The sequence below is a fragment of the Parus major genome, chromosome 1A (assembly GCF_001522545.3).
Source record: "Parus major isolate Abel chromosome 1A, Parus_major1.1, whole genome shotgun sequence".
Classification (NCBI taxonomy): domain Eukaryota; kingdom Metazoa; phylum Chordata; class Aves; order Passeriformes; family Paridae; genus Parus; species Parus major.
Genome location: NC_031773.1, coordinates 68,137,655 through 68,160,598, shown reverse-complemented (window position 1 = coordinate 68,160,598; position 22,944 = coordinate 68,137,655). Strand labels below are relative to the sequence as shown.

At 49.2% G+C, this 22,944-nt stretch overlaps 2 protein-coding genes across 4 annotated transcripts in view; one reads left to right on the top strand and one right to left on the bottom strand.

The window, feature by feature from the left end:
• Positions 1-22,944, top strand: part of LOC107204250 — a 34,138-nt gene that overhangs the window by 3,982 nt on the left and 7,212 nt on the right. The window contains exon 2 of one of the 2 annotated variants that reach the window (XM_019006790.2): positions 9,855-9,916. In XM_019006790.2, coding sequence (XP_018862335.1) covers positions 9,855-9,916 — 62 coding nt within the window. Of the gene's footprint in view, positions 1-9,854; positions 10,710-22,944 lie in introns of those variants that run through there. The other variant, XM_019006789.2, reaches the window with a different exon arrangement.
• Positions 2,154-21,142, bottom strand: ADA2 (adenosine deaminase 2). Of its 2 annotated transcripts, none has more exons than XM_015629209.3 (10): positions 20,973-21,142; positions 19,747-20,072; positions 17,258-17,483; positions 10,718-10,928; positions 8,251-8,378; positions 7,116-7,206; positions 6,708-6,816; positions 5,587-5,744; positions 4,550-4,752; positions 2,154-3,913 (listed from the first exon to the last, which is right to left on the bottom strand). In XM_015629209.3, exons 2-10 carry the CDS (start codon positions 20,057-20,059, stop codon positions 3,805-3,807), a joined length of 1,548 nt encoding a protein of 515 aa, XP_015484695.1. In that variant the 5' UTR covers positions 20,060-20,072; positions 20,973-21,142; the 3' UTR covers positions 2,154-3,804. The 2 variants fall into 2 exon arrangements, with proteins under 2 accessions (XP_015484695.1, XP_015484696.1); XM_015629210.3 differs by having other exon boundaries at positions 19,747-19,985.

Sequence of the window (22,944 nt, the reverse complement as noted above, 5' to 3'; positions counted from 1 at the left end):
AGGAATGCTTGGTTCCTGTCCCTGGGTGGAGCATCTCCCAATGGATGATGGAATTTTATCAGTCCTGCAGTGAGACTCAATGGCCCATGAACAGCAGATTTCCCCTGGAGGGAGGATGGGTGGTGGGAGAGATAAAGAACAGTGCCCCAGCTGGTTTTAACAGCTGGTGATAGAACACATCCTTCTGGTTCCATCTTGCATTGCCACCCAAGGCATTATGGCTGTTTGAAATAACCCTAATTGCAACTTCCATGAATTTTCTACTCTCCTTCCTTGCTCCTGAGTCTGGATGGAGACTGAAGCAGGCCATCACTGAGATGGTACAGGGCTGTAGTGGGAGGAGAGGCAGCACAAGCTAATCCTGTCAGGTGCTCTGTGGATCCACACACGGCCCTGAGCTGGATGCAGCTCTTCTGGGGCTTGGAGAAGTGGGAACAGGGCACTCAACACTGTGTTAGCTCCACAGATCAGGCTGCCCTTTGCTGGGAAAGCATTCCAGACTCCCTGATCACTCCAGGCTGAGTGATGTGAGACATCCCCCTCCACTGCACGCTCTAGATTAAAACCTCCCATCAAATCCAGGTATCTCCTGCTCTTTTTAACAGGGAGCCAAAAAAAAGGGAAAAAAAAAAAAGAAAAAAAAAATAACCCCCACAATTAAGACAGGTCTAAAAAATTAATTATAGACTATGTTCTGGAAGAGACAAGCAAGAGAGCATAATATGTGGTGTATTTGCCAATAAATGTGAGCAGGGAGACAAGGTACTGGGAAAAAGGGAATAGACTGGCAGCAAAACCCTTGGAATATTGCTGCTAAAAGCCAAGTCTCAGTGAAGCCCTGCAGACAAATTTACCCAAAGCTTGAATGGAGCTGAATGAAATCTTTTATAACTGCTGTGGTCCAGCCTAAATTCCTCCTTTTTTTGCACACCTGGAGTTGGAGAGGTGAGGATGCAGCCTGGGCTTCTCAATTTGTACCTTTCTCCCAAATAAAGCGTGCCACAAGGAAGAGCAGATCCCCAGCAGTAGGGCAGGCTGTCCTTCCCTCTGTCACACTCACTAAGGCCCTAAATATGCCAGAGGACTTTTGGGAAGCCCCAGGCACCACACATGGCAATGGCCTGTGCAAGGAGGGATCCAAGAAAGGCCACACCTTTGGAGTCAGGCCCCTCTGTGTGGTTCAGATTCAATTTAAACCCACAGAGATGATCAGGATGGAAGAATTTCTGCCCTCTGCCCAACCCTAAGGTGAACACTTCCACCAGAAGTGGAGCCACTAAGCTAGTCCCAAACGCACACAGAGTCCTGTAGAGTCAAGGTTCACCTTTTTTGGGGCTGCATCAGACCTGTGCCATTTTAAACCCCTGTGATTTCTGCATCAGACCTGACTCTGCTGTAATCCTGACAGCATCAGGCACTGGTGGCTCCATGCACTTGGAACCATCACAGGACAGTTGTGAAATAAGTAAATGGCCATGTGCACAGCAGGCTTGTCCTAGGAAAGCAAGAACAAGCTGGACACAACAGGTAAACTGGCTCCAGCGAGCACTTGGCAAATGGAAGACATAGCCCTGCAATTAGTGCAGGTAATGAAGAGAAAGGAGAACTACAGGTGACCAAAAAGTGGTTCAGGACCTCAAGAGACCGCGTGCAGGAAGAGCTGAAAGCTTTCTGCTGTGGTGGAAAAGAAAGGGGCACGGGTCAACCTGTGTGTTGAGGAGCTCAGCTCCTCCCACAGTGGCTCTGTAATGATTAGCTTCACCTTGGCAGCAAAGAGGCTTATTTAAGGGAGAATCAACTCATGGCAAATAAAGGTCTTCATCCATCTACATATAGCAAAGCTGAAAGATCAGGTTGCTGAGAGAGACAGGGCTTTGGGTCACTGGTTAGCAGCCATTCTGCTTGTTTGCAATGGTTCTCCTCAACTCATTACAAGTAAGGCACTTCCCAAGTCAGCATTTAGTACCTGGCCATGACCAAAACCTACCCTGGGGACTTCAGTCTGAGCTCTGCATGCACCACCCATGCAGGAGGAGGGAGGGTGGCTCTGCTCTGGCTACTCCTCCAGGATAAAACTCCTTCCCAAGACCAAATCAAGGCAAAAAAAGCACCAGGGTGCTTCAGAGGAAGATGTTGTGTGACTGGGCTCTCGCTTTTCCATTTCTGTGGTTTGTGTTGCTGCCTTCTGCAATGCACACACCTGCGGTTTGTTGTGGTTTTATTTGTGTTCTGTGATGGGGTTTTGTAGTGGGTTTGGTTGGTTTTTGTTTTCTTGAGATGAAGTTGCAGCCTGTGAACTGTGGGTAATTTAACGCAGGGCACACAGGCTGCACAGCTTGATCCACTTCTGTAATAAGTGTGCTTGCCTCCTGCTAAGGTGTTCCAACCAAGGTCAGTGGAAACAAACACTATGGCCAGGCAGCTTGAGACAATTAACAGAGAGCATAAAGAGAGCCATTTGGGCTGGGCAGATTAGGAAACAACAGCCTTTGCAAGTCTGTGGTTCAGAGGAGGGAGATGTCTTTAGGTAGGAACTTTTGTCAATTCTCCCTTGACTGATGCAAACCAGCATGATTGTACTGAAGTCAGGGAAAGATGCTTTTTGATCCTGGCTGCATGCTTGGCATGTGTGTGCTGAAGGATTTTTCTAAATTTATTTAGAAAACCTTAGATTAAAATTTTATTTTTTTTATTTTTTTTTGTCTCTCTGCAACTAGTTCTCCTCCTGGTATTTTTGATGATGTTAAGACAGCGAATCAGCTTGTCAAGAAACTATTTCTTGTGTAGGTTGTCTTTTTTTTTTTTTTTTGCTAAGGAGCTGGAAACCACAGAGCCACAGAGATCCAAATGAGCCCTGTGGATATCCACAGCAGTTCTCTACCAAGGTGAAAATCTCTCTGACAGGCTGAATAAAGCCACATTTGCACGATGAGTTCAGCAACAAAGCAGTGGAACTCCCTGAAACCAAAAGGTGTTTCCTATAAATGTCTGTGTTAACACAGCCTTGTGCAGGGGGACAGTTTTAATCAAGCTGGGTCTGGGAAGCCAGGATGTTTTTGACTTAACCTGAAATGTGTTTTGTCTTCCTTTTGACCAGAGGACAGGAAAATACTTTGTAGTAAAACAAAAAAATGCTGGCAACTGAGGCACCTCTCTTCTGGCTTTATGATCACTGTGCAACCAGGCTTAAATGTTCTGGGAGCAAGTTCCACCAGCCTGTTTCCAGCCATGGTAGGTCCTGAAATAGCAGACATCAGACCTATGACTGGTTCTTCGATCTAGCCATGCTATTTTGGCGGCAGGCCCAGGGTTAAACATAACAAGAGTCATTTTCAGTCCTTGCTCTCTTGAAGGTCAGTGGCCCAAATGGTTGGATGTTTGTCTTAGCTGTTTCCGGACAAGGTCTGCATTTTGTAATGATAAGGCAAAATTCAGAGATCCTCGTGTTGGCAATCTCCTGCTGACTCTAATTGGAAAGCGTGTTTTTCCTGAATAAGCACGTCAGGATTTGGTCGTTGGCAATTTTTAATTGTTTTGACTCTTTTCAGCAGGGTGATTTCTTGTAGTTGCTCTAAAGGCTCACTGCTCCCTTTTATCTCCAGCCCATGAGTTTCAGAGGATAGTGCAGCTCCTTCTTAGCTTTAAGCCCATTAAGCCTGGCTTAGCAGAGTCGCCCACTGCCAGGTGAGACTTTGACGTCCATTCATCTGCTCGGGTCACGTGGAAGAAGCAAGTCTCCCTCTTAGCAATCAGTCTGGCTCGCTCTAGCTTGCCAAATGCCTTCTGAGATGAGCCTTGTCCTCTCTACAGCTCCCTTAGAAAGCTATCAGAGAGGTCAGCCACAAATTGGTCCCATTTTTTCTGCCAGACCTCTTTGGCCTTGGCTTTCTCATCCGGTGGCATGGCACTGTATCTGTGGGGAGGAGGAGAGTCAGTATCAGGCAGGAGACAAGGGGGCAGCTATTTCAAGAGCAGCACAGAAATGAAAAGGCAGGAGACAGCAAGAGATTAACCCTTGCAGGACTTGCCTGCACCACACAGAGTAACACGGTGTAAAACAGGCAGGAGACGAGGAAATGTGCAGGAACACCTTGGGCATCATATCCAAACTATTTTTGGGCATTCAGAACTGTCTAGTTAATAGAAAAAGGGGTTAAACACCCCCAAACTAAATGCTAATTGTTTTCCTGCGTTTCCCAGATGAGTCCTGGCAAACACAGCAAGTCAAATTTTGGCAGAAATAGACAAGTGATATGAAGACGTACGATTTCTGCCAAACCCAGAACCAGGTGGTGGAGGCAAGTTCACAAAGGATGGAAAAGGAGGGATACACTGAGGCATGGAGTCAGAGAAAGGCACTTGAGAGCCCAGTCAGAGGAGCCTCTGCACTCGCTGTTGACAATACACACAGAGGAGATTTTGGATTAACAGAAGCCCAGCTCACGTGGCAGAGGAGACTTGGGGGCAAAACCCAAATGCAAGCAAGGAGGGCAAACTGATAGGCTCCTTTATGATTACTATGACAAGGTGAGAGAGGTGATGAACTTACTTTATGGAGTTGAGTGCAAGCTGCTTTAGGGTCCTCAGGTCTGCGCTCATCCCTCCAATGGCCATGAACACCTCATAGAAGTCATAGGAGACTCCCTTTGCCCCAAAGACGGAGGGATCATCGGGGCTGATCACAATGGGGTGCCCCTCAGCCATGAGATCAGCTGCAGGGTGATTCCTCAAGTCAGCCACAAGCAGCAGAACCTGGGTGGGGAAGAGTGGGAGACACCACCAGGCCAGGTTATTGCTGTACCTGGGTCCCACCGACACCTGCCAGGGCTGCCTGTGACAGCAGGTAGTGATCAGGGAGGGACAGGCTGCAGGACTGCTCAGAATGTTTTCTGCTCTGAACTGCTGCAGGAGGAACCAACTTGTCCCCACTGACTGTACAAGGAGATTAATTTCTTAAATAAATCACCTTAATCAAGGCCAGTGGGGTGAATAACTTGTGCTTGTTTAGAACAATTTGACTGTGAGCACTTCAGGAGAAGTCTTTTGGTTACACATTTGCTGTGGTGCTTAGCTTGAGGCTAAGCTGGTATCAGGGCTCTCTCCCTTAAGGCTCACACCAGTCAATCTCCACCCAAAGTATCCTTTCTGCTGCACCCAGGGGACAATGGCACCACACTAAGGTGCTGCAAAAGAGTTCCCACTGGTTATGAATTCTGCAAAACCAAGAACTTGCAGTCACAATCCCAGCTTCTCAGCCTCTGGCCCTCCTGGCTTTGAAGTATTTTCAATTATGTCTCTCAAGGCACCTCTGTGGCTCTGGGCCTCCATCTCCACTAGGGATGACTTCCTTCCCAAGTTCCTCTGGATAGGAATTTAAATTATATTTTTTTCTGACTGGCATTACAAGCCTGATAAATATTCACAGTGTACATACACGGAGCAAATTGCAGTATAAGGTGGTGTAAAAGGAAACTAAGCCAGCCTGTGTGCATCAAAACTTGTAGGTGTCTCCCAGCCAACCCTCCCAGCTATGGTAAACCCCTTTCCAGTGACCAAGCCACAGGAAAAAAGCTTTTAACAACATACCTGGTTGGAGATGGGACAGACCTCTACAGGAATATCCCTCTTCAGAGACAAACTTTTGGCTACTGGGTGTTTAATGAGAGCGAGTCCATGGCCAATCCTGCTGGTATTCAGTAGCAATGCATCCAGCACATTATTGTCTACAGAGGTGCCCTGCCAGTCTGAGCAGAGATAGATCAGAGTCACTCCAGTGCTGTGAGGAAATAAAGCTTCTCAAACTGCTAGATGGTTTTGTTAATAGATGTCCCATTGTGAGGTGAGACGGTCGCTCATGCTCAGAGTTCCCACTTGCATTTTCAGTGAAACAGGGATCTGAATCTGCCCAGCAAGGAGATACACACTCCTCTCACCTGGCTTTAGATGTTTACAGTATTGCTCTTGCAGCTGAGCTAATTATGCTGGACTCCACTAACTGTTAACAGAGAGAAATTACAATTTTTGGGGAGTAGCCTGTGAGTTAGAATGAGATGTATCATGACTTGCTCCTGCCCGTGGCTATAAAGGGAGCCTGGGGTGATCACACCTTATCACACTTTTTCTGTAGATGTCAACGTGCAACACACAAAGCACAAGTTAAACACAACTCTCATGGCTAGGACAAATCCCACCAATACAAATTGAATAATATACTGCCAGTAATAATAACAATAATAACACATTGCCCCAGGAATGAAGGGTACATCAGTTACTTTGATGAGCCTGTTCATTTAAGACTCGAGTCTGGCTCAAATATTATTTCACCTTGAAATATAAAATGATGTTTGGGGTACTCTGCTACCCTAAAATATAAAATGATGTTTGGGGGACTCTGCTGCTGTTGTGGATGGGAAGTGAGTGGTGTTCCAAGGGGGAAATGGCTACCAGCAATAACTCCTGCACGTGGCTCCTTGTCACACCAGGTCAAAGATGCTGAGCAATGTCACACCTACAGTCAAAGGCAGGGAGCAGGTAAGGGAGGGGTCATGTGGGAATGCCACAGCTCCAAACTGGTATGGGGAGAAGCACAGGGGAAACTGGTTCTGTGCACATGTATGCACACACATCCTTTTGACACAGCAAGCCACGCTTGCTGCTTGCTCTTTGCGAGATTCCAGTCTTGCCTCTGCGAGAGTTCTCATGCTTACCAGTCTCCCCAGCATGGAAGAAGTATGGCAAGTTGACCCCCATGGAATACGGGATGGTCAGGGCATCCTTCAGGTCCCATAAAGAATGACCTTCGTCCTCATCACCAACCTGGGGGGAAGCAGAAAGATATTTTTGAGCAGCTTGGGAAGATGGTGGGACTCACAGCTCTATATAAATGAGGTGCCAGCTGTGCTGAAATTACAATGCTGTGGGGTAGGGAGCTGATTCTTTCAGGGGATTTTGTCAATTACCCTGAACAAAATCCTTAGCTGGAGGATTTGCAATTCATTAACACTGATTTCAGTAGAGCAGCGGAGGTTCTGGCTCTGGTATACAACATATGCCACGGTATATATGTGGTTGTATCACCAGGGGTTAATGTGAAGCCCCAGAAGAAATACAGTTACCAGGTCGAAGCCTGCCAGGGTGTCTGGGAAGCGGGCTCTGAGTGCCATGGCAGTGAGGATGGCTTCTTTAATCTGGGAAACATTCAGCATCCTGGAGAGCAAGAGAGAGAAAGCGCTGCAGAAGCTGCCTCCCATGGGCCTGCCTTCTCAGCAGTTTGACTTGTGAAATGGAGCCCCCAGGGGTATTTCCAAAATGCAGGTTGCTCCTGAATCTGACAACCAGCTTCAGGTCTCTAGAGGAACAGCAGTAGAAAATTGATATTATGAAAGGAAACCCATGAATGACCAGGAAATGCCTGGCTAGACCCTGCTGTCACTTGAGTTGAGGCATGCTTGTCTAACTCACTGGCTTTCCCATTTGCCAAGTAGGGAAGGGAACACAACAGTGTGGAGGGAAAATGTTTAATATTTTTTCTTTCCTCCCAGCTGTTTTGTTGGGAGGTGAGGCAGTAACTGCATTTCAAGAGAGTTTCACATTTAGGTTTCTTCCACCCCTATCAGACTTAAAACTTCTCGGTGCATTTTGCAGACTGTGTCCATACTGGAGCTGGCCAGCTCTGAGCCAGAGAGGGCATTGTGCCAAAGCAGAGCGAGTAAGCGCTGCTGAGAGGTCTGCTCTGCTTGCTGAGGATCACCTCACATGACTTCATGGCATCTGGCTGACTTGGAGAGCAGCCCTGTGCCCGCCTGCCCGGGCAGCAGCATGAACATACCGTACAGAGGCTGCCGGGGAGCGGCGTGTGCAGGGTCCCACGGGGACTGCTGCCACGCTTGGGCACTGCTTCACTCTCTGCAAGGAAAGGCAGCACCTCCAGGCTCAGGAGGAGAGCAGGCACAGCTTGGACAGGCACACAGGCAGCCCTGCCCGGGCTCGTTCTGGCTCCCAGGGCTCACGGACACTCCTGGCTCAGCCCGCTCGCTTCGCACGTACGCAGACTTATATAGAGCGGTTCTCACCCCCAGCCTTTTACACACGCCAGGGAATGTTTCAGGTGTCAACAGCCTGGCTCTGGCAAGGCATGTGGACATCGCCAACCAACTTGGGCACTCCAGGCCAGCCCTAAGCATTGCTTCTCCCAACCCTCTGCCCTCCTCTGACACAGCACAGCCGCTCTCAGCCCCGCTCAGCCTCTACCTGTGTGCTGTAAATATAATCCTGGCTCCAACAAAGTCTGGGTGCTCCTTCACAAACTGCCTGGTCACTTCCCGGTAGGTTGCCACAGACCATGATTTATTGTGCTGGGTGCCATCCAGTTCGTACACCTGCAGCGTGGAAAGCATGTGACAAGCAGTAGTTAGAAGAGGTGTTTCTCTGGAAGGTGGGAGAAATGAAGTGACAAAAACCTTGGGAGAAGCAGAGTGCTGTGGTCCTGAGAGCAGGGCAGGAAAACAAAAGCAGTAAATTCTCTGCAGAACATTTTCTTCCTCAAGCCTTTCCCAGCTGGCAAGAAGCAAGGAGTGGGATTCCTCCCTCCCATGTGATAGAAGTTTCTCTGTGTTCAGACATGGCAAGCAAACGCCCTTGAGAACCCAGAGGAGACCGTGACCTCTTACTCCTGTCTGTATCCAGTGCTGGAGTGTTTTGTCCAGCTGTCTGGCAGCTCACACATGCTCTGTGCCTTGCAGTGGCAGTCTGTCAGCCGAGCAGCCCCAAGGCACGCGATGGCTGAGCTCCATGAGCTACCAGCTGAGCTGGGCTTCTGCTCCCCTCTGCCAGAGGTTTGCTTCATGACCTTGAGTCAGTCATTTAATCTTGCCATGATTTCTCAGGCTGCAAACTGGGGAAAATAATCCTTTTGGCGTGCTCTGTCTCATCAACTTGCTCTGGAGGGTCCTTACTACCAGGGCTGTTCTCAGGGCTTTTGCCCTGATTTCAGCAGTGTGGAGACCCTGAATGCCCCACTGATGCTATCCCACAAAGGCCCTGCCTGGACAGCACTGAAACCACTCCATCAGGTCTCCTCTCACCTTTCTCACCATTCTTTTCATGTCACCTTTCTCCTCCAGCCTTCAGCAGCTCTACTTCACCCCCAAACCTCCCCTTGGTGCCCCTCTCAGAGCCCCACACCCCATCACAACGTGGTGTCCCCCTTCCAGGCACTGGCAGCCGTGGGGCAGCTGCTGATGCTCAGAGGGAATTTTCCCCAGCTGCAGCCCATGGGAATGTGAGACTTTACACAGCTGAATCTGCAAACACAGCTGGGCTCAGGGGGCTTTTCCACAGTGTTTGCTGTTTCGCACTAAATCCCAGTTTTCATTTACTTTACCTCAGGGGCCGCTTCTGGCGGGCTTTGCCGTGAGGAGAGCTTTTGCAGCGTCAGCCTTGCAGAGGATCTCCAGCCTCCCCAGCATCTCACTGTTCCTCACACCCTGCTCACCTTGACTTTCCCCACAAGGGCACCACCCCACCCTCAGCCTGTCCCTTGGCTCACCCTCCATCCCAGCATGGCATTCCCTGCCGTGGTGCCCGGCCTGCCTGGAGCTCACGGCGCCTCAGCCCCAGGGCTCCGCAGGCCACCACGGCCACCACCGGCTTTAGGAGCTGGATGGGGAGCAAATCCTCCCTGCCAAGCCTCTCTTCAAAAGGACTTAGAGCCGTGTCTAAGGGCTGATGGTGAAGGCAGGATATTTTCCTGTATTTGTATTGTGGCAGATACTCTTGGTCTGGAATCCTGTGCGGCCTGAGGGGACGCCAGCACAGGCTGTTGACATTTTGACATTGCTGTTTTCTCTTCCCAGGTACCCCAAAGACAGGTGGTGGCTGAATTCAGAGCAACTGGCCCAGGGCAGCCCCCAGCAAAGTAAGAGAAATGTAAACTTTGTGGCTTTCTCCAGGTTCCTTTTTTTTTTTTCCCCTTTTTTCCCTGACAGAACTCCCACCCCCACAGAATCCTGCATGGAGTTGGGCTGGAGAATTGTATGGGAAAGGTGTGTCTGCAGTGACAAAATTGTCACTGGGAAAGTGGGGAAATGGTGTGGTCTGCTGGTGCTTGGGGAGGCATTAGGGCAGGGTGGTTTTGTAGGACAACCTGACCAGCTGTGGGTGACACACAGGGAGAAAGGCCTGAACCATTACCAGATTTTGGTGTTAATGGCAATGAAAGGAGCAGTTCACACCTCATACACAAATTTTAGGTTGTCTGCAAATTGTGGAAGGCGGTGTTTTGCCAATTGATTGACTCGCCTATTCGGAGTAATCATTCTGAAATAAGCTGAGGATTTAAAATAGCATAGCTATTCCAGAATAAGTCTCTATTCAAGACAGAAAATTTGTTCTAGCTGCCACAGAACAGGTGATTCTGCTGCAGACAAAACTGAGCTACATCTTCCCAATGAGCAAGATTCTGACACAGCTCGGTTTTGTGCCTTTGTCACAGCAGGTATCTATCTCCCTTAGCCATTAAGAACAAAGAATATCTCACTTTGAAGCCTTTACCTAGGCAAATCTCCAAGAAAGACGTTTGAATATGATCAAGGTTTCCCAGCATCCTCAGAAGGGCAGGTATGCAAACATCCAAAAACTAAATTCAAGATAGGGCTTGAGAAAAGTTATGGAGAAATAGGGATTTAAAAGACTATTAGAGAAGCCAAACCCCACGTACCGCAGGCAGGATAGCTCTTATCTCAACATACTGTATGTTATCTTCATAGAGCTCCAGCAGCCCCTGGTAGAAATAGGCCTTGAACACAGGTGCATAGCAGATAAGTCCAGAGGCAATGAGAAAGATTTCTTCAAATCTTTTCCAAATGAAAGCCTGAGAGGGGTAGGCCAGCTCAGGGGCATCTGTCACCAGGGTCAGGTTTCTCAGCAAACTATAGAAAAGGGAGAAGAGAAGGAATGAGGAGAACAAACAGAGCCTGCAGTACAACAGGCATAACAGTGACTGGTGCCACTAGGAAGCATTCAGGTCATTTTTCTGCCACCTGTATTTACTCCTCTAATGGCTGGCACAGAATTCCTATGATACATGCTGAGCTGTAAGCAGGGTAGGAGTAGGTGCTTAAAACCTGTCCCTCCCTTTTGCAAGGAACAGAGTTAGAAAAGCAGGTATGGTTTTTATGGATATAAAAGTATCAGTTATACTCTGCCACCCAGGGAATCCCCAGTCTGAAAGCAGGCATGCACATCACTCCTGCAGACAATATACTTTCCCAAGCACCTTCAGTGCACATAAATGTCACAACACTTGGCCCTCTGTTCAGCACCTAAAAGGCAGACTTGATTTACAGGAGACGCCATGTACTGGGCCACCACCAACCTGCTTGGTGAGCCCCTGAGTTGTCCTGGTACCTTTGTATTGTCAAAATATGCCATCTAAAAAAATGCAAGGGGAAGACAATTGTGAATCAGAAATCATTTTTCTCCACCAGTGAGAACAAACCCGATGCCCTGCCTGCTTTGCTGATAGCTATTTCAGGAAAACAGCTGATAAGAATCTCAGTCCTGGCTTTTCCTTAGTGTGATGGAAATGTATTTCCTCCATACACTCAGCTGGTATATAAGCCTCTTTCAGAAATCCAGAGAGACAGTGGGTAGTTTTATAGAGCAGAGTTTAAGGGAGCCAGTAAATTGCAAGATAATCTAATTGTGGGTGACAGCTTGCATTTAGGACAGGGTGGGTATCTGTGCCACACCACCATCCTCTGGCAAGCTGATAGCCTTCATCCCACCTGGAGCCCTGCCTCTGGCACCAGCCCTCCTTCTCCCACCTGAAGAGTAGTTCATAATAAAATTATCCTACCAGTGGGCGAAGCCTAAATGGCAATGCAGGGGTGATTAACTTCATTCCTGGGTGGACAAATGGAAGCCATCACAGAAACCTTCAGATGTTTTCTTGCTGGCCCAGTGCTTATCTCGTGTTGGGGGCTAAGCAGGTTCAGAAAGAAATACTTTCAGCCATGCTTTCATCTGAGTATATTGTTTCCCCTCAATAACAGCTACTGATCTTTAATAATGTTTCCTGTTTGATGTCTTGGCCCCCATCCTCGTGCAGTGCTCTGCTCTGTTACATGGGAGGTGTGACTTTGATTTGTGATCTTATCATCTTCATCCAGGACACTTCTGTGGGTGGAATTAAACCCCCACAGCCCCCCTACAGATGTAAACTGTGATCAGGTCCAAATTCATAAACAAAGACATCCTGGACAGATATGCCTTTTGAATCCCTCCATCCTGCCCATAAAACAGAGCCCATTCCCGCAGGATTTGCCTGCTGCTTCACTCTCTAAGGATTCTCTTCCAGGGGCTGTGCTTTCATTTCTTCCTCACACCCTGTTAACTTCTTTGCCAGAAACAATTTTAGAAGCAAACCTGTACGTAAAAGAGATGCTACTACTGTTAAGGATGAGACTTTAAATGCTCAACAGTCAGGAAAATCCAGAGATAAGGTTTCCACAGCAACTCGGGCTCTGCCCTCCCATGCATTACAATAGGGGCTTTGGTGCCATTATCCCAGGACACCGGGCAACCCCGGCTACTGTTCAGTAATCCAAGCAAGCAGAGAGGACCGAGCTGGACCACAGAAGGGGCGGGCAGCGAGGAGCGCTCAGCAGCGGGAGACACCGCAGCATCTCCCTAGAAACCAGGAATGCAGGAGTCAGGAGCATCCCGAAGGCGCTGCTCCAGCTGCCCGAGCTGCGCAGAGCAAAAAAGGGTGTGCTGCTGTTCATCAGGAAGGTTTCGTGTGGGAAGAGCTGGGGGAAAAGAGATTTATTTTTTTTTTCCCCTTCCCTGGTGGCCGAAGGGCAGCTCCCCTCCAGCTCGGCACCTGCCCGGAGCCGGGAGCCGAGCGGGGCTGTTCCCAGCGCTCCGGGAAAAACCTCCCCGTGGATCAAAAGGCCGTGCAAGCCCGTTCTCGCCACTCCAGGCAGCTCCGTTTCAGATAAGGATGGGTGCTTAGTGGGGCTCCCAGCACTTTCTCCCCTTGTCCTGTGAGAACTCGGCTCCTCCAGCACTGGGTGCACACAGGGCTCCGCTCCCTGCCTTTAAATCTCGCTCTACAAACTCGTGGCTGTTTGCTTAGCCTGTGCTCTTGGGCTGGAAACAGCAATAAATCCCCACACCACCCTGCTCCTAAAAGCACATAAATCAAATTGTACTTCTCTTTATAATCCCCTTCCCTTTGAGACTGATTATTGATCCTTACAACTGTTGAAGATTTATTGCATAATAGTGATCCATCCTTGATAACCAGATAATCTCCTAAGGGTTTGGGGGCTTTTGCCATCAGTACCTCATGCAGATGAAGCAAAGCTTCACAAATACTTTCTTTTTCTTTGTTTTTTTTTATTTTTTGCTTCTTTTCTGGAATGGGCCTTCACCAGTGATCAGGTGCAGACTACAAATAGCCTTCCATGTCATGTCATATATGCACTGCACAATGCTATTGCAATGCATATGCCCAAAGGGGCACAGCTAAAATGACCAGCCAAGGATTATTTATTTTCAACTGTGGGTTTGCTTTCTCTTTCCCTGGGATTTTTCCCCATTCTCCTTTCCTGTGCTGTATATAATATGGGAGTGAAAGGTTTTGTTGCCTTGTTTTTAAAGGGACTCTTTTTCCTGCTCTTTTTTTCTGTTCTTGGTGGGTAATTATGCCCCTCTCCTCACCGTAGTATCTAAATGTCTTCCAGTGGTGCATTAAACAGTGTGACTAACATCTGTCACATGTGGTTCATTTGCTTTCTCTCGCTCTCTCTCATCCCCTCTTCTTCTCCCCAAGGGGAGACTTGTAGAGGGAGCAGAGTGCTTTGTTTCTATAGTGGATTTTTATTCCTTTTTCCCCCCCCTCATACCACACACGCTGCCCTATTTTTCTGTGAGATAAGGCAGTCAGAGGACACGCAGGGGAAGGTGATGGCAGCCCCAGCCAGTGCCCAGGGGAGTTGTCCCTGAAGCCTCGGCTGTGGTGTCAGCTCCCTCACAGATGACTTCATCCTGGTGATGGAGAGCTCTGCTGGGCATGGCCTCAATCCTTGGGCTGCTGGTGGGGGGTGTGCAGTGGTATTTTACAAATACCTGGGATGTCAGTGCTGCTTCCTGAAATATCTGGGGGCATGCTCTTGCTTTGGAGATGGCAGCCAATGACATTCTCCTGTATCGTAATTGATTGTGAAGAAAATGAGAGAGGATTGTTTTTGTCCTTTTTAAGTATGAAAGCAAAATTCCCTTCCTTTCGCTGTCCCTTGGCCTGTGGTCTCCTGGCTCTCCTGACAGCATCCTTTTGGAAGCTTACCACTAACACAATACTCAAGGGTCTTGGCCCACGAGATGTTTGTTTTGAATAGGAATGATTAGACCATCTCTTGAGGGAAACAACAAAAGGAGTCCCTTCCAAAGCACACACGTGTGTATATGTACCTAAAAATGCAAACAGCAAAAATCATGCAGATTCCCCTTTCTTCCACCTGCTCCTGGTCAGAAATGCTGTAAGGGAAAAAAGGTGCAGCTTCTCAGAAACATTTCCATTGTTCCTTCACATTTGCTGATCCACCCTGTCTTGCATGAGAGCCCTTCCCTGCTGCCATATTCCCTTGACACTTCCTTGAAACCACCCAACTATCCATCCGTTCTTTCCTCTGACATCTGCTTTCTCTCAGCTTGTCAGTGCTCAAGGGCAAAGAGGAGCGCAGGAGAGAGGTAGCCTGGGATGCACATGTTCAAGAGACTGGGAGAGTTTCCAGAAACTGAGAGGCAGAACAGATTGGGGCCTATTCCTGGCTAGAGACCTATTTCCAGACGGCCAAAAACATTCCTAACCCCTAGACTAGTGCCCGGGGATTAGATGGAAATAGGAGGGGAAGTGCCTCAGTGTGGCTGTTGTTGGTGTGTTTGCACATTATGCATAATGACTCCTCTGTGATTTTGTGGTGATGAGCACGGAAGGGCAAGAAATGAAGGACAACACACTCAAATGGGTAAGTCAGCACCCAGGCTGCGAGAGATCCAAGTTTGTTCTTGGCTCAGGCATATGTTTGCTGAGGGAAATCGCTTCATTGGCCTCTGCCTTGGTTTCCCCTCCACATTTGGGGAGAGCCTTGCAGCGAGGCTCTGTCTTGTGTCCCTGTGCAGTGCCTGCCACTCTGAAGTCCTGCTCTGACTCGTGGCCACTACACACTGTGAGACAAACACAAAAGAAGAGGAAAGTGGCAATACTGCCTCTGAAAACAAGGGTTTCCACGCAGGAACAGAGGTAACCACACAATGCACAGCCCCAGTCACCCAGGACAGGGTGTACAGGATGCCCTGCCCTTTAAGCCCCTGCCAGAAAGTGGCATCATGCCATGGAAACACAACTGAAAACAAGTGCAATGAAGGGTTGCTCCTGAGACACTTCTAAATGCCCAGTGCAATTACTTGAGCTTTAAGGAAGTGAAGCTGTTTCAAAATCCAACCCTTTGCACGTTATTTATGGGTCTCCTGGTGTGGTTGAAGAGAGCTGCTGCTGTCATCTTTCCTTCCTCATCACTCCCAGCAGAAATGGGAGGGAGCTAATGAGGAACCAGTTTTCTCTTTGGAAGACAGAGATAAGTGACTTCTCACTGGATCTTATTTCGTCCATCACGTGTCAAGGCAGTTGAGCCTCAGGATACAAAAGGTCAAGAGCTCAGGGTCTGGCATCACTTTCTCCTTCCCTTCTGGACCTCCACAAGAGAGGAGTGGTGGAGCCCTGGAGATTCAGACCCCTCTGCCCTGCCCATTGCAGTTTTTGGGGAGGGAAGGCAATACTAAACCACAAGTCTGGAAGCTCCTCAGCTTCCTCGCCTTCCCAAATCTGCAGGGCACAGAGCCCAGCTTCCACATGGAGAGGACACCAGCTCACCGAGAGTTAAAAGGCCTCTGCTTAAGAGCACACAACCTCACTGAAGAGCACTGCAGTAAAAGCCACCAAGTTTCACTTGGGAAATGCTGGGATTAGGGTCACCTGCAGTGCCTTAATCCAGCCCTCTCCTTGTGTGTTGGCATGGCAATAATGTCTGTCATTACATGACACCACACACTCTTGTTTTCCCTGCAGACCCCAGCCCCCGGAGCGCCACGGACAGCCCTCTGAATGGATGGCTACTCAATATTTTCCTTTGTCCTCATCGCTCAGTGTCTGACTTCATGCATTATTTAGTGTGCTCTCTCCAGCCCCCCACACACCACAGCAGATCTGCATGCTTCCTCTTGGCCTCCTCAGCAGGGCTTTGTCCCAGGATCAATGGCCCCTGGATGGGGAGATAGGAGTCTGGCTTCTCATCACCACTGGCTGGAGGGGGAGCCAGGCTCTTCCCAGCCACCTGTAAGTGAATAAATGCCAGGTGGTCCTGATAAAAGGCTGCCAGCACTAAAGGCAGGGAAGGGAAGCTCCTGCAGGAGGGTGAGTGATGCCCTGAGGACTCAGCTGAGGTGTGAGCACCCAGAAAGCTGCAGGAGCCTTGCCTGTAAGGGCAGAAGCTCTGTTAGGAGGAGGATGTTTGAGGGGAAGGAGCCCCCAGACCAGTCAGGGGTCCTTGGATCAGTCACGGGCCAGGAGGGTGAGCCACAGCTCCTGGTTGGGAATGAGTGCCTCGTGCTTCCAGGTGGTTGGTGCCAATGGGGTTTCAGAGGCAGGCCTCAGAAAACAAGTTTGGTGTTTGGAGGGAGAGCTGGGTTGGGTTTCATTTTGGGAAGTTTGAGAGTTTTTGCTAGTGCAGTAATTGACATAAATAGTTTCCCCAACTTCTTGCTCTGAATCAAAACAATGGCTTTACAAAGGGCTTTTCTGCTGTTGGGGAGAGCCTGTTCAGCAGCTACCTGGCTTCCTCATCCAGTTTTTGGGTACCTCACTGGATGAGGCACCACACAGTCCTATCCCATACTGAGAGCCCATTCAGCCTGGGGACAGGTCTCACAAATCTACTGTCCTCAGCATGTCTGCACAGAGGGCCAGAGTGAGTGTGCACAGAAAAATTCAGTTTTTATGGCCCCTGACTCTGGCATACTTCATGCAGCAGCCTCCAAGCTCTTAGATCATCTTTACTTTTTCACATGCACCGCCCTAAACGGCGTTTAGATCATGAAAACCAACAGGAAAACTGGACCAGAACGCTTCTGCTGGCTGCACAATGGAAGCAGGACATTGCTGACACCAACAGGCCAGCCAGCCCTCTTCACTCACCCTCTGTCAAACTCGGCCACGTCGCTGAGCTGCTCCCGGTAGGAGCCCAGCAGAAGCCACTGGGAGCACTGGGCCGGCAGCGGGTGCGGAGGGTGCGGCCGGGAGAAGCGGAATCGGACGGAGCCCGTGCTGGTGAAGCAGATGTAGCAGTCAGGCAGGTAGGAGGCATTGTACACCAGCCAGCCCACACTCAGCATGGCCAAGTCGTGCAGGTGGAGCACAGCACCTGGTGGGGGAGAGGGACAAGGACATCCCGATGAGCCCAAGCAGCTGGGGAGAAGGTTTAATGTGATAATGGTTTGTTTGCCCGACCAGGGGTGTCTGGAAACGCTTCTAGAAGGATGGGAGTGAGTTCTCCCAGCAAGGGCTGAGTGGCTGCTCTGCCTCCCCCAGGCTGGAGGATGTGGCCCCCTCCACATCAAACACTGGGCAGGCAGAGCGTGACAGCTCCCTGGGAGCACAGGGAGGGGGGAAATCAATAGGGAGCTCTGCTTCTCCACTGGGATGGAAAACGCTCCGAGTTATTAAAGGTCTTTCAGACAGACTTTGCTGTGAGCTGGCTCAGGCACCACTGATTTTTTTAAAGAGAAACTTGCACAGGAGGCAGCAGTTTACAAGGCACGCTGGCTGAAGCACACCTGAAGCAAAGCTCTGCATCTGAGCTGTTTTTTGTGTCTAGTCCATGTCTCTTTTTTCAGCTCTCTGGAACTCTGGCACACACCAAAATCCCAGGCCACGTTACTCTGGGGAATTGCACTCAGATGCAGAAGTACAATTTACTTCTGTGCCTTATCAAAAGCACACTGGCTTACATTGTACATCTGCTGCTGGCCAGCACAGAGGGCCTCTGGGGCACTCTGTTATTGTGCAGTATGTTGGCAACTGCCAGTCCTCCTGGCACAGGAAGCATCCTCTGTCTGCTCACCTTCCTTATCGTTTCATTCTGCTGAAATCTTTCCTTTTCCAATGACTCCTGGTGTTATTGGTGCTTGAACTAAGCCTAACCTTTGTAAAGGGAAGACACTGTGAGAGCTGGAGTCTTAGACATGTACTTTATTAGTCTAGAGGAGACCTCTTAGTGCAAATAGCTTTGATGCCCTTAGGGGTAAAGGGAGAACATGAATAGCAAGAACAAGACACAAGACTGGTATGTACTTGACATTAGATTAAGTTCCAGACTATAATTTATAGTGGACTAATCTAATATAGACTCTAATGCCTATGATCCCCCACTAGAGAGGGTCTGGCTGTAAAGATGCTGAGGAGCTGTGATTGCTGCTCTCAGCAGAGTTTGTGCACCAGGCTGGGCATGCTGCAGCTGTCTGACCCTCCTCTGGCTGGCAATGTCACCTTCTTCCCTGTGTGAGCAGCCACAGACATTACAATAGTGCTTGAAACAACAGGAACTCCCAGGGGCTCTGATCAAGTCCTCCTCAAACAGCTACAAGGATGTGATTGAGGCCCTAAAAGCTTACAGCCCTTACAAAGATTCCAAGAACCCATTTAAACATCACCTGGAGCGAAAAGTGTTAATTATTCGTTTTGACTCCCACTTGGTGGGAGTATCAATGATACTGGAGGTGAAGAGGGGACTACTTTTAAAGTCCTAACTGTTCAATTCAGCCCTGAAAGGATAATTACATTTCTGACATACTAATTGTTTATGGTAATGGATTAGGGTGCTGCAAGAATGGGAGGCAGAAGTTGGGAACATTGCTCAGGGCCACCTTCAATCTGGCCATGAACACTTCCAGGGATGGGCCAGCCACAACTTTTCTGGGCAATCTGTTCCTGTGCCTCACTACCCTCTGAGTAAAGACTTTTACTTATATCTACTCTAATTCAGTACTGCTCCCCCTGGTCCTGTCACTACCTGCCCATGTAAAACGTTGCTCTCTCTCCCTTTTATAAGCTCACTTTGAGTGCTGGAAGTACACAGGCTTTGATTTGCACACAACAAGCAAGGAAAATGAAGATTTCAATGTTAGAGGTAGCCCCTTCCTCCTCTAGTGCCCCCAGACTTTCCAGCAGACTTCCAGGCCTGCTACAGAACCACCTGCAGAAACACTTTTTGGGGGATGCAATGCTTTTGGCTAAGATACAGAATAAGACAAGGTTGGTAGCCTGTTTGTGGAATGTGCATGTGGGGAAAAAAAAGAGGCTGGAAGATGCTGAGTAAATGGGGATGTCTGTTATTTCTTGTTGTCTTTGCTTCCTCTGCCCCTTCTCCACTCTTGAAAGACTTAAGACATTGTTAAGTTAAACCCGATGCCACAATTGCTGGAAATGTGTATTCATCCAATCCATCCCCCTCTTCCTCTCTGCTCCTACCCCATCTCTGAGCTCGGTGTCAGGGCTTTTCCTGGAACCCAATGAGCACAATTCACAGCTCTCAAAAGCTTGTCTTCCACATCCTGCGTTTTGTCCCAGCTCAGAAAGCAAAAGATGAGAAAGGAGGAATGAGATGAGCCTCCTTAAGCCAAGCCTACCTTTTGGCATGCGCTTTAAGATGCTGAACACCGTGCTCTGATCAATGAGGCTCTTTGCCCGGAAGAAGTGCATGCTTGGAGGAAACTGTCCTGTACTCATGGCTGCTTCCACTTCCTTCTTCTTGAGGCTGACGAGCTTTGTGCTGAGCTGCTGCTCCTGCCTACTCAGCACCAAGTTGCCACCTGTCCTTTGGGCTTTCTCCTCCTGCATCAGGGAATCGCGGTCCTTCCAGAGAGGGCTGGGAAGGCAGAGGGGAGCCAGACTCAGGAGAAGGTATGCCAACCTTATGCCTTGCCCAGATGGAGGTTTCATCTTACAGCTGCACCTTGACAGGGAGAAAAGACTGAAGCATTAGCAGAGGTCAGAAGGTGGGCAATGGGATATGAAGCTGTTGGTCCATCCTGCAGAAGCACTGGGTTAATGCACCTCTCCCAATGTCCCCTGGATTTAGGACTGATGGATCAGCACGTTCCTGGTGGCTGCTGATTACACCCAGCAAGGCTGGGTAGGGCAAAGAGATATTGCTGCTTGGATCAGACTGGCAGCACATCATTCAGTAAGGCAAAGCTCCAGCCCTGGAATGGGGGATTGGTGGGATCAGGATGCTGCTTGCAAGCTGGGATGGAGGCCTCATTGAGCGAGGGGTGCTGATGATGTCCAGGTAAGGGGCTTGGCTTGAGCTAATCAAATCCTGGTTCCCTCCAGCTGAGAGAAGATCCTGTTACACCTTTCTAGGATATTCCAGCTATCCAAAGGACTCATTTATGGGCAGGAAACCCCAAGGCTTCCTCTGCAGAAGCAGAGGTGTGTCCTTCCCTCGCAATCCCAGAAGAAAGGGGATGGAAGTGAGACCAAGGCAGCAGTAAGAGATCACAGGAGACAAGCACATGTGACCTCTGAGATCTCTCCCTCTCCCCAAAAAGCACAACTGCAATATAATCCTTCAACACCAGGCTTTAGTGGCCCTGCATGCCAATCTCTCCAGAGCAAAACAGGCTGGAGAAGGGCTCAATATCTCAAAATAAGCCTATGTGAATTCCTTGTGCACGTATCTTCTGCTTCCAGCTCTCCTCCACCTGCGGGTCCAGGAGCACATCCCCAGCCCCTTTAGCGGGTACCAGGGGAGCAAACGGAGCAGGGGTGGGGTGCAGCCCCATCCCAGGCCTGGCTCTGAGCTCAGAAAAGGAAACATCCCAAAGAGGAGCGCTGGGACCGACTCACTTACTGTTAACTCTTCTCCTCCCGGCCCCCAGAGCTGATGCAGCGGGGGGCGAGTCCGGCTCCTGCGGGGCAGCGCTGGATAAAGGGGAAGAGCCGGGTCCGTGCGGAGCCGGGAACACCGAGTTCCTCTTCCTCTTCTATTTCACCCCGGCCGCGCTGCTTCATGAATATATAAGGAGGAGGAGGAGGAAGGGGAGGTTGTGAGAAAGCGGGCTGCCAAAAAAAGCGGGGTGGTTCAGAGGAACCTCATAGCTCTTTAACCCATCACTGCCCGGCAGCGGGGGCTCCTCTGTCCCCTGGCACACTCGGGCAGCTCTTAAATATCCTGGGAGAAGCGCTCCGGCAAGCCTTGCTGCTGCGGGGAACTCTGGCATCGCTGTCCCGGGAATACACACAAACTTGGATATCTAATCTGGAGCGCGTTTAATGCCAGCCACACCGCAAAGTCTGCTCGCTAATGCTTTCACAGCGGAGAAAACAGCGATTTGTACCTTGAAATGGTCTTGCCCTCAGCTCCGTGGGTGAGGCAGGCATCAATCCATCCCTGAGGTATCGCAGGGATAAAGTCGAGCCTGGGAAGTGAGTCAGGTGGAAGCGGGGATGGAGTTATTTAAAAAAAAAAATAAATTAAAATCACGACAAATACAGTAATTTCAGCATTTTATTTCACGCAGTTCAACGGACTGAGTTTTAAACTACTTAAAACAGATGTTATGTAAACAGCTTCCAGGGGAGAACAAAGTCCGTTTGGTTTCATTTAGTCCAAAAATTTAATCATTTTAAGCATTAAAGAAAGAAAGATCTTGTAAGTTAAGAACTGTTGAAAACAACCCACAGCACTCACAAAGATTGTTTTTTGAGGCAGAGACAGCAGAGTCTGGTCAGTAATATGTTAAATTTCATTAGCTGGGACTGAAAGCAGGGTGTTCAGGCTGCCCACTGACTGTCCCAGCTGGACACCTGCCAGCTTTTCCTTCTTTCCTGGTGCCTTCACTCTGAGCTGTCACTGACATCAGTCCCAGCATCCATGCAGGGATTGTTCAGGGATCCCAAATATTCCCTAAGCCTTGCCCATGGCAGTGTGTCCAGAGGGTGGCTGTGCTCCCTTGCCTGCTCCTCGGCAGGATGAATATTCCTTGAGTCTCTAGAGGATCCTGCTCCCAAAAAGGGAGAGCAGTGGAGTGGAAAGATGACCCAAATAGTTGTTCAGCAGCAACTATTGGTTGATGAAAGCAACTCGAGGATGGGAGGTGTGAGGAGGGAAGTGCATGGAGTGAAAAGGGATGGTTCAGTAGGGACAAAAGTTCCGCCTCCAAATACCTTCAAGGGAACAATATCAGTGAAGGAAGGGAATTGCTTTAATCTTCTTGTAGCACTAAAGCCTAGCATTAGTTCCATAAAACCAAATTCAGCCCAGGCAGTTGGAAAACCGGCTCTGTAGTGAGCAGTGGGGTGCTAGAGACAGGTTCCCACTGTGGAGGGTTAAAATGCTGTGTGAGGGATCTCAAATAGCTTACAGCCAGGCAGGGCTCTTGGAAATGCCTTCCAGAGGGCCTCAGAGATTTGTAGTGGTTCATCCTTTCAAATCACATTTGAAAAACAAAAAGCAAAGTCCAGTGCTCAAACACTTCTTTGATGGGACTTTTCCACATAAAAAAATTGCAGATGTGGCCAGGAGACTTTTGTACAGATGTTGCAAGGTTGGACTAGGAAATAACCAGATGTGTGAGATGCTTTGCTCTCAGTTAAAACATGGTGCATGCTTTGGAAATAAAAAAATCCTGGTGAAATAGGACCACAGCTTCTTTTAGGTGGGATCTGTCTGGACATGAAAAGTGGAAAGAGGGAGAAGAGGACAACCAGGAGCCCCATCTGGGGGAGGATTGGGTTCATCCAGTGCCTGCAGACAGCCCAAACCCTGCCTTGAGACTTCCCTGGGAACAGAGGCATGGTATAGGAAGACTTGTCCTGTCTCA

Excerpts from the sequence above, each read along its gene's own strand:
- ADA2 (XM_015629209.3), bottom strand. The coding sequence starts at position 20,059 with ATGAAACCTCCATCTGGGCAAGGCATAAGGTTGGCATACCTTCTCCTG. Across the intron at positions 17,484-19,746 it reads CTTAAAGCGCATGCCAAAAG|GTGCTGTGCTCCACCTGCAC; the intron begins GTAGGCTTGGCT and ends CTCCCCCACCAG. Across the intron at positions 8,379-10,717 it reads TAAGAGCTATCCTGCCTGCG|GTGTACGAACTGGATGGCAC; the intron begins GTACGTGGGGTT and ends TCCACGCTGCAG.